Here is an 11,048-nt window from a genome sequence, read left to right as displayed (position 1 = left end):
CAGAGACAGAAATAGCGTCTGATAAAGATGTTAAAAGTATTCTAAACAAAAGAAGAGGGATTGGCATTTAAAAAAAGAAAAGAAAAATGCAATGTGGTCTACTGCAGCACTAAAACAATGAATCTATTAAGTGTGTTGTTCAATGTGCGGAAGGCACAATCACAGTGAAATCTTGAAGGTTAAGGTCAATCTTTACACTCAGAGACTTTACAGTGTGCTGTACTGGAGTCTGCTGCAGATGTTGAATGTAGCTGACATGTTTTCTCATATTTCTCTTGCCCGTCACTTGTTCCTTTTCCTTATTTCCTTTTCTGCACTTACAAAAAGCAGAAACTGTGCACTGATCTTTTTCTGTTGCTCTCTTACTCCCTCTATTTCAGTTTTTCTGTGTGTCTCCCTCTTTCTCCCTCTTTATTTTGGCACGGCTAGGGGTTCCTTCTCGTTACGTTACTCCCTTTGTTTTCCTCTCCGGCCTCTCCCACTGTTGTATAAGAGAGGAGGAGGGATGGGGAGAAGGGGCAAGAAGAAAGGAGAAGAGAGGTGGAGAAGATTGGAGTGGAGAATGATGGGGCTGAAATTGAGCCAGCGGTGAAAAGGCGAGATGGAGAGAAGGATGCATGAGAAGGAGAGCGTCATAGGAAAACAGCGAGAGAGAGAGAGAGACAGAGAGAGACAGAGAGAGAGACAGAGACAGAGAGAGAGACAGAGACAGAGACAGAGACAAGAAGAGACAGAGACCAGAGACAGAGACAGAGACAGAGACAGACAGAGACAGAGAGAGAGAGAGAGACAGAGACAGAGACAGAGACAGAGACAGAGACAGAGAGAGAGACAGAGACAGAGACAGAGACAGAGAGAGAGAGAGACAGAGACAGAGACAGAGACAGAGACAGAGACAGAGACAAGAGACAGAGACAGAGAGACAAGAGACAGAGACAGAGAGACAAGAGACAGAGACAGAGACAAGAGACAGAGACAAGAGACAGAGACAGAGACAAGAGACAAGAGACAGAGACAAGAGACAGAGAGATGGATGGAGAGAGGGAACCTGGAAAGGAGCAGAAAGAGAGACGGATGAGAGGAAGAGAGGAATGGGACGGGTGAATAAAAGAGGGAAGGATAAATGGAAATGAGAGCCAGTCCCAAATTCCCTGTGGTGACTCTGAGTCACCCTCTCTCTCTCTGGATGGGACAAGCGCGTTACATAAGACATACTGGTCTGGTGTTTCGGCGGGACGGGAGTATGTTGTTTGTGTGTTCTGACTTGTGTAAGGGGAACTTACAGTAAGACCACTAAAGTTTGTTTATTCTGTCTCTATTTCAGAGAGAGAGAGAGAGAGAGAGGAGGCTATGATGCTATGGGTACATGGAGGGTAGAATTCCAGAGTATGAAGGGAAAATAGGTTTTCCAGGAGGCAATGCACTATGGGAATGTCGGCAAAACGTAGGGAAAGGCCATTAGTAAATCTCTCCTTCTCATAGTCTTCAACAACCACTGTGTCCGAGGCACCTTTGAGCAAGGCAGTTGCTCCTCTGGAGCTTAGCCAACAACAGCAGAGTGGCTGTGTGATTCAACTCCAACGTAACCCCCTTAGGGGATTCATCAAGTGTTAGCCTGTCCTATGATCCTAACTATATTCTAATTGTCCTGTTTTTACAGGTGTATAATAATAATAATAACTAGAAAAAGTGCCCTTCTGGGCACAGGTCTCCACCAGGAGGATAGGAGTGTGTGTGTGATGTTTGGCAAAATGTTTAGGAGCAATATAAACAATAAGCAATATGTGTGTGTGTGTGTGTGTGTGTGTGTGTGTGTGTGTGTGTGTGTGTGTGTGTGTGTGTGTGTGTGTGTGTGTGTGTGTGTGTGTGTGTCGCGGCTTGGCCTGTTGTAGCGCCACCATGAGGCTGATTAGAAAACGGTCAAGTGGCATTTCTTCCAAAGCCTAGTGGGAATATGCATGCACAGTTTCACCACAATCGGATGCTGCGTTGTAGTAGTAGTTGTGGCGATTTGTACAAAACGGGTACAAAGCGGGCTACTCCTGAAAAGTTTAGAAGCCAATCGTAGCCAATGAGGGTGGATTATGAGAAATCAAACAAACCCGTCTTGATCACATGACTATGGAGAACATGTGTACCGATTTGCGTGAAATTTGGATAAAATCTGAAGGAGTAATATTAGAAAATGTGTTTTACATTTGTCGGCCTCCTGGTGGCGCTATAAAGAGATCCGTGCAGTTGGAGGTAAAAACACTTTTCGGCCAGTTATAGCGCCACCATGAGGCTGAGTTGAAAATGTTCATGTGGCATTTCTTCCTCGGCCTAGTGGGAATGTGCGTGCACAATTTCACGGAAATCACACGATGTGTTCATGATTTGCAGCATTTTGTTTGAAACTGAGCACTCCTGCAAACTTTGGAAGCCAATCTTAGCCAATCAGGATGGAGTCTGAGAAATCTGAAAGACCCGTTTCGTTGAATGGCTCTAGAGAGACTGTGTACCAATTTGCGTGATGTTTGGACAAGAGTTTTTTTACGAGAGTTTATATATATATATAATATACTGTATTTGTATAATCTATTTAACCCTTGACATGGTGGCGTCCAAACTAACTGCCTCGACTCCAGCTAAAAGCTGAATATTGACCATATGCAATTATGCACACTGCGGCCATCTTGCCAGCATCATAGGTTGTAGTTGTAGGACTAGTGACTGGTCGCAAAAACGAGAACTGTCAATCACAACGACTACTGGCCAATCACAGCAGGGCTTTCCTAGAACTGCGGTGGGATAACTAATAACGCCACTCAGACCTTTACTGCATTGTGAATGTTGTGAGTGTCATGGCCGCCCCAATGCATTTCCAATGGAAGTCACATTGTTTGAGGACTACATTTTGGATTACAAGCCGTTGTATGGCTTTCGGCTGTGTTTCGACTGCGCCCCTCCCCCTCATACAACACAAGTGTTGTGTCAGACCATGTGACTCCCATTGGAAATGCATTGGGGCAAGCTGTGTCACACCCTTTGTATACAGCAAGCATACAGCAGTCTGCAGTGACCGTGTGAGTGAGGCAAAGGGTGTGACACATTAACCGTGTGAGTGCACCCTGAGGGTGCACTCACACGGTTAATGCAATTCGCTGTGCTCGTTGGATCAATGCTGTGTAGTATCATGGCCGCCCAATGCATTTCCAATGGAGGTCACATGGTTTGACACAACATAGGGGGAGGGGTCTGTTGTATGGCTTTCAGCTGTGTTTCGACTGCACCCCTCCCTCATACAACACAATGTTGTGTCAAACCATGTGACCTCCATTGGAAATGCATTGTGCGGCCATGACACAACACAGCATTGATCCAACGAGCACGAGAATTGCATTAAAGGTGTGAGCTCAGCCTGAGGCCTCACTCAGACCTTTACTGCATTGCTGTATGCTTGTTGGATGAATGTTGTGTAGTGTCATGGCCGCCCCAATGCATTTCCAATGGGAGTCACATGGTTTGACACAACATTTGTGTTATGAGGGGGAGGGGCGCAGTCGAAACACAGCCGAAAGCCATACAACAGCTTGTAGTCCAAAATGTGGACTACAAACCATGTGACTTCCATTGGAAATGCATTGGGGTGGCCATGACACTACACAACATTCATCCAACAAGCATACAGCAATGCAGTAAAGGTCTGAGTGAGGCCTAAGACCGATACATAGTTGTCCCTTTTGTGCTTGAGAGTTCTTACCCGTTTTGAGCCAGACAATAAATTGATGTTCTCAATCCAGGTTTACATAGACTATAGCTTTTTTTTTTAAATGTGGTTCCTATAATCATCATGAATCAAAGTAACCCATGGAGACATATTCTGTGAACCCGGAGGCTTAGTTTATTTCAATTTATTGAAGCTGGCTTGACAGAACACTTTTAACATCACATTTATTTCATCAATTCTTAAATCGGTATAATGCATGCAGCCAATCGTCCCCAATCGAACGGAACTCCACCCCTCCTGAGTCCTGCTCCACCTCTGGGATCTTCCTCCTCCCGGCGCCACGAGGGGTCAAAGGGGGTACTTGACCCCTCAACCCGACCTCCTTGACCCTCCTTGGCGACTTTCCTGAGGCACAGGAATTTAACACATGTTAATTCGGATCAATGTATGTGTCTGACATATGATGGTCTGCCATGGGGGAGGGGTGCTATTGATGCAGTGGATCAGAGCAAGTGGCAAAGTGGGCTGTGGACTATTGTGGACACACTGAAGAATGTATTCTCTGAGCACAGACTCAGTTCACTTAATGCGGTCTGCAGGTTAATATCAGAATACTGATATGTTATTGATTTCAGCTGTTACAATTCCAAACATGCAAACATGACCCACTTTAATTACTTCAGTCTATATTAGTAGCTTAATGACTAGTACTAGCCTTTTTTATGTCCAATATTTGCATTTCAGTTCATAATCATAAAGTTAACATAACATATAAATGTATTTGAAATTAAATACAAAATATTACTTTTCCGGATTCCAATTTAAAAAAAAATAGGTGAAAATAATTCAGGATTCCAATTTAAAAAAATAGCAAAATAGCAAATCTACAAGCTCAAAATGCATCGCACTGCGACACGTTTTGAGCTTGTAGATCAGCTACTCTTGACTATATGCATTGTGGCCCTCTGGAGTGAGTTTGAAATATAGTGGCCCTCTCCATCAGCAAAGTTGCCCACCCCTGTTTTGTAGCCTACTGTGATGTTGGCAAATGGCAATAATAGCACAGTAAAGATGATAATAATCTAATATGATGTGTGTAGTTCTTTATAGATCTAGCCTCTTAATTTTTATCTCAAAGTGCACCAGATTGAAGCATTTTCATCGCAAATTAAAATAAAAAGTCTGGAGCCCAGGGGGGCATGCCCCCCCGGACCCCCCCTGGCGGGGCAGTGCTATCATTCCAATATTGCATATGACCAGCTGAGTCATAGAACTGACACTGCCTGCTTGCTTGCTTTAGCAACATAATAATATTGTGTTGCTTAAAAAAAGAAAAAAATGTTGTTTTTTTTGCCCCCTCAAAAATCTCAATTGACCCCTCCGGCATTTCATCCTGGCGCCGGGCCTGCTCCTGAGTCCTGCTCCACCTCTTAGGACCTGCTCTCCTTCAGAACACGCAACACACAAAAAAGAGAACTTAAAAAAAAAAACCTTCAAAAAGTACGTAATTTATTCTAATTGTTATTGCAATTTACGAGCTGCGTTCGCTTCCCGCGTCCGCGCGTCTTACTTGTACTTAGTAGTATTACAAATAGTGTAAATAGCATTTTATGCATGTGGGTCTGTCACTATGCGTTCACATTACCTCAGAAACACGACGCACAGCAGTAAGTAGATCAGGATCACGACCCAGAGCACCACGAAGGCCAGCGTTATCGAGGAGAGTAGCACGAAGGAGAGCCTTATAAAGGAGAGCAGCTGGACGAATGTCGGAACCCTAAAGGGACAGAATGTTTGTGAAGTTATACAGGTTGTTGAAGTCCCTTTTCGTTTCCCACTTTTGTTTAGCGTACAGGGTTTGATGCGGTCAGATCATCGTATGGAATGAAGTCTGTATTGGCCACATAATGTGACTCTTTTTTTTTATACAGAGACAGTCATGGCAGGCGGCAGGACTATAAAGACTTGGATGGTTAGAGCGGCGCGATTACTTACAAAGTCAATGCAAAGACGAGAATTGCTCGAACGGGCGCGGCGCGACCTGGCGCGGTACAAACGGGACGAACCGAGGCGAATATATATTCTAGTCTGAACGCAGCTTAACTGTATGTTCAGGAAAACTTATTTTTTTCTATCCAAAATGAGTTAATAGCACAGGCAGACTCTTCACATATACTAGAGCATGTCTGAAATAAGTGTCAGAGCTGAAATCGACATGTAAATATGAAATAAATGCTTAAACATGTAGCTAGGTGTAATGTTGGAGACCACAGAAGACATGTAAATATGAAATAAATGCTTAAACATGTAGCTAGGTGTAATGTTAGAGACCACAGAAGTGAACCTTTCAAACCTGTTTTCTCAACTCGCTGTTTTCTGCAAGACATTACTCTATAAGCCATATCTCCAAAACTGGTGGGTCAAACTGAACAACCAATGTCAATTTTGAAGCTATATGATTCCATGACATGAAAAACGAAAATAAAAACAATAAATGGGGCATGTCACGAGGCGTGACGGACGGACGGACGGACGGACTGAATGACATGTTTTTTTTCATAGTGGAATGTGTCTGTATGTGTTCACGTTACCTGATCATTGTCCGGTGTCGTGTCGTTAGAAACACGGCGGACAGTCGTAAGTATGTGAGGATCCCGAAGGAGAGCTGCATGAAGGCCAGCATTATCGAGTTGAGCGGCGCGGAGGAGAGCGTCACGAAGGAGAGCACCAGGACGGGTGTCGGAAACATCGCCCCCTGCAGCAAGGCCAGCGCCGCGACCGACAGCACGGCGGATCTCAGCGAACATGCGAGGATCACGAAGGAGAACATGGCCAAGCTCAGGAAAGCGAAGGAGAGCACCAAGAAGTTTGTCGGAAACATCGCCCCCTGCAGCAAGGCCAGCGCCGTGACCGACAGCACGGCGGATCTCAGCGAGGAAGTCGCTGAACATGTGAGGATCACGAAGGAGAACATGGCCAAGCTCAGGAAAGCGAAGGAGAGCATCGCAAAGGACAGGGTCACGATGGCAAGCACTGTCAACTTTGTACCGAACATCCTGAAAAGGGACAGAACGTTTTCAAGGGTTAGAAGTTGTCGAAGTAGCCGTTTTATAGGTTCCAACTTTTGTGATCAGTGGTTCCCAAAGTGGGGTCCGGGAACCCCCAGGGGTTCCCTGAGGGAGTTCCAGGGGGTCCCCAACTAAATGATAGTTTGGAACCATATTGACCCTTATGGGCCTGTAACTCTGAGAGTGTACAAATGGAACCAAATGGACCCCATTTTGGGGTCCCAGAGATAGAAATGCATGCCATTAAATGGGGATCCGTAGACTAATATGCATGTGAAAATGGCGGGAAACGGGTTGAGAATCACTGCTAGCCTAGGGCCGTAAAAATATTCTCCTATGAGGCGACATTGCGTATCTTTTCAAACGGGGGGTCCGCTGGCTAATTAATTACTGTCAATTTGGGGGTCCTTCACATGAAAAGGTTTGGGAACCACTGGTTTAAACATAGCATGTTACACAGGTCTGTCACTACGCGTTCACAGACATTCACATTACCTGCGTGGTGTGGTCGGAACCAGCATCGTCCTGATCCGCTGTTGGGTTGTCAAGCCGCTCAAGGGCAGCATGACCAAAAACCTACAAGGGACATCAAGTTTCTGAAGTTATACAGGTGGAAGTCTTAGAGTATATATATGAATAGAGACGGCACCCGGAGGAAACCCTGAGGAGAATGGACATAGTGGCCGAATTTGGTATTGCAGCGCTGGCCCAAACACATGAGCGCGCTGGTCCGTTGACTATCATTGTGCACGTTCACGATGACACGTGAACGCTGTTTCATACGTGAACGCACGTGAATGCGTGCAATGATAGTCAACGGCAGCGTGTTCATGTGTTTGGGACAAATCCATCCCAGAATGCACTCTGTTTCTACCCGGAAGGAGGAGTGAAATCGCCTCATGCGCTTTAGGCCTCACTCACACCTTTCGATCTAGCATACAACATTGATGCATGCTAGATGTAAGCAAGATGTAAGTGTCATGGCCGCCCCAATGCATTTCCAATGGAAGTCACATGGTTGTCACATTTTGGACTACAAGCTGTTGTATGGCTTTCGGCTGTGTTTCGACTGCCCCCCTCCCCCTCATACAACACAAATGTGTCAAACCATGTGACCATGTGTACTTTTACTTAAGTACTGTACTTAAGTACAATTTCGAGGTATTTGTACTTGAGTATTTCCAATTTCCAGTACTACTTTCCAATACTCTACTACATCTCAGAGCCAAAATGCTTACTTTTACTCCACTACAATAATTTGAAAACTTTAGTTACTAGTTACCTTGGAGATTTTAATTTAACCACTTCAACCCTACACATTTCGGCCATTTTCAATAGATTTTGTACACATTTTTAACTTGTGAAATGGCACCTTCTGCACAATGAGTACTTTTACTTTTAGTACTTTAAGTACATTTTGATGCCGATACTTTTGTACTTTTACTCAAGTACATGCTCAATTCCGTACTTTTACTTGTAACAAAGTAGTTCTAAATTGCAGTATTGGTACTTTTGCTTAAGTAAAACAATTGAGTTATTTTTCCACCACTGCTTACTACAAATAGTGTAAATGGCATTTTATAGGAGTCTGTCACTCTGCGGTATAGAGTCGCAGCCCCGCCCCCTCGAGAGACCCGGAAAATAAATCCCCATTAATTTTCCTCTTAGACTTTTCAGAAAGTATTTATTTAAAGACGTTTACGCCGCGGACAAAGACAACTCTTGTCGTGACAAATCATGACAACAAAACACAATTTTTCGGGCCGAACAAATAATTAGAAAGAAGAAACCGTCACGTTACACTTTGTTTTGTTTTTCTTCTTTGTAATTATTTGTTTGGTCCAAAATATTGTGTTTGTTGTCATGATTTGTCACGACTCGAGTTGGCTTCGTACGACGCTTAAAACTTCTTTAAATAAATACTTTTTGAAATGTCTATGAGAAAAATGCATTGGGATTCATTTCCTGGGCCTGGCGTCGTCATGAAAGGGGGTGGGACTGGGCCTGTCGTCGTCATGAAAGGGGGCGGGACTGTGACGCTCTATATACATTACCTTATAATCTTCATCCAAGACAGGATCACGGTTACCAACATCAATGGTGGACCAATCAAAATTATACTGAGGGACAAAAAGTTTTCTGAAGTTACAAATTGAAGCCCCTTTTTGGTTTTCTACATTTGTGTTTACTTTACAAATTTAAAAAGTGTAAATACAGCATTTTGTTACAATAAATCTGTCAACGTGGGTTCACCTTACCTCATCTATATATGGGTCGTATATCCGAGTCCCGTCTTAAAAGAAACAAGGAAGAATTTTAGGACAGTAAAGACTTAATGGTGTCAATGGTCAAAAGCCCACACAGCAAGAAAGAGATTGGCTGTAGTTGGTTCACTCTGACATTTATTTTTGTTTACTAATGCCATTGCCAAATACAACATTTAACCACTTAAAGTGTATTCATACTTTCAAACAATTTCTAAAATAACAACGGGTCACAATGTGACATGTTGTGAGCTCATATAGATTGTCTCGTTTAGCCATTTTGGAAAATGCGTGACTTCAAATGGCCGTGGTTGAAAGTAGTTTTTAAGTAAGAGTTTGCCTCTATATTGGGGAATTAGTGTGCACAATGTAGGCCTACTTGTACTATATAAATAGTACAAATCATAACCTTTTGTATAGTTGTATATTGCAATAATAATGTGTGGTTGCCGAAAAGATCCCTGCGAGACACCTCTGAGCTGTAATCTTGACAGTTTTCTGAAAAACCTCATGTTTCCATGTCAGTGGTTCTCAAACATTTTCATGTCAAGGACCCCCAAAAATATATGTAATAAGCCACCGACCCCCATCTGAAAATATGTTGTTCCAGGAGGCAGGGACCCCCCCAGAAGCAAAGATTTGAGTTAGAAACGTTCGCTCTGAAAGAATATACATTCAAAGATTTGCGCCACATTGTCACAATTTTTCAAAAATAGAAGATCTACATAGCGCGGCTCTCGGTGCCGCGCTATGAGCTTGTAGAGCTTCTATTTTTCAATAGCTAAAGTATAACATAATGCTTTAAAACACCAAAAGGGGGTTCCCGTCTAGATTCAAAGATTCAGTTTGAACCACTTACCAACAGCCCAACTTATGGATTTAGCGTCCATCGGATCCAGAAGTACCAGCATGGACACAGCGAGCAGCGAACACATCTTCATTCTACAAACAACACAAAAAGAAGAACAAGGAATTCCATTACGCGTGTAACAATAGTTCTACTGCTAATTGTGCTAAATGCATACACCAGTAATTTACGACAATGGGTGCCGGCAGACACGTAGCCACGATGCTGTATATTTATTGAAAAGAAACCAACGTTTCGACCTGTCTGCCTTCTTCAGGGAATAAACAAGCCAGAGGACAAACACACACTTATAGGGGAGCAACAACAGGTGGACTCCATAGGGGGGTGTGGTCGTCATCAGGAAAAACCAATCAAGTGATTGGGAAGCCATTTTGAGGCAAGTAACCATGCATAAATGACAAATATAACCAGAATAGATAAACATTCAATGCACAAGATGCAGCGCCGTCGCCACGGGGGGCACTAGGGGGCAATGCCCCCCCAGATAGACTTGGTGCCCCCCCAGTCCAGAACCCTACCCCACCATTATTTTAATGTTTTACAGGTTTAAAATATATATAATGTGTTCTTTTCATGTTCTTTGTGATTATAATAAATATACATTTTCTAATGAATTCATAGTAATAGAAATGCAATAATAACTAGAAAAAGTGCCCTTCTGGGCACAGGTCTCCACCAGGAGGATAGGACTGTGTGAGATGTTTGGCAAAATGTTTAGTAGTAATATAAACATGTTTGCCTTGTATGGCAATTGGATGATTTGAGGCATTTTGTTCCAATTAACCTGTTTTGCAAAAATCAACCTGTTGGTGGTGCTATAACAGGCCAATGTGAAAAGGGTGGGATATATTCCTCAGCCTAGTAAGAAAATGTGTGAAAGATTTCACGTAAATTGCATGCTGTGTTCATGATTTGAGGCTTTTGTTCCAAACGGGGCAATCTTGCAAACTGTGAAAGGCAATTGTAGCCAATTAGGGTGGAATATGAAATATTGGACAGATCCGACTTGAGCACATGACCATAGAGATACTGTGTAACGATTTGTGAGATTTTTGGACAGAATCTGGAGGAGTAATATCCAAAAATGTGTTTTACAAAAGTCGGCCTCCTGGTGGCGCTATAAAAGGCAGATGCGGAAA

At 43.3% G+C, this 11,048-nt stretch overlaps 1 protein-coding gene across 1 annotated transcript; it reads right to left on the bottom strand.

The window, feature by feature from the left end:
- Positions 1-3,860: 3,860 nt before the first annotated feature.
- Positions 3,861-10,162, bottom strand: LOC306940923 (uncharacterized protein). The gene is made up of 8 exons (XM_079526188.1): positions 10,141-10,162; positions 9,901-9,983; positions 9,036-9,070; positions 8,832-8,897; positions 7,273-7,353; positions 6,301-6,765; positions 5,355-5,486; positions 3,861-4,114 (listed from the first exon to the last, which is right to left on the bottom strand). Exons 3-8 carry the CDS (start codon positions 9,038-9,040, stop codon positions 3,949-3,951), a joined length of 915 nt encoding a protein of 304 aa, XP_079382314.1. The 5' UTR covers positions 9,041-9,070; positions 9,901-9,983; positions 10,141-10,162; the 3' UTR covers positions 3,861-3,948.
- Between the last annotated feature and the right edge of the window lie 886 nt (positions 10,163-11,048).

Source organism: Electrona antarctica, assembly GCF_951216825.1.
Source record: "Electrona antarctica genome assembly, chromosome: 17".
NCBI lineage: Eukaryota > Metazoa > Chordata > Actinopteri > Myctophiformes > Myctophidae > Electrona > Electrona antarctica.
Note: the sequence above shows the minus strand (reverse complement) of the source record. Positions and strands in the feature narration are given on the sequence as shown.

What these genes read in the sequence shown, in the direction of transcription:
- LOC306940923 (XM_079526188.1), bottom strand. An exon ending in TCTTGGATGAAGATTATAAG is followed by an intron (nt 7,354 to 8,831) that starts GTAATGTATATA and finishes TGTCCCTTGTAG; the next exon opens with GTTTTTGGTCATGCTGCCCT. An exon ending in CTGTGCGTCGTGTTTCTGAG is followed by an intron (nt 4,115 to 5,354) that starts GTAATGTGAACG and finishes CCTGTGCCTCAG; the next exon opens with GAAAGTCGCCAAGGAGGGTC.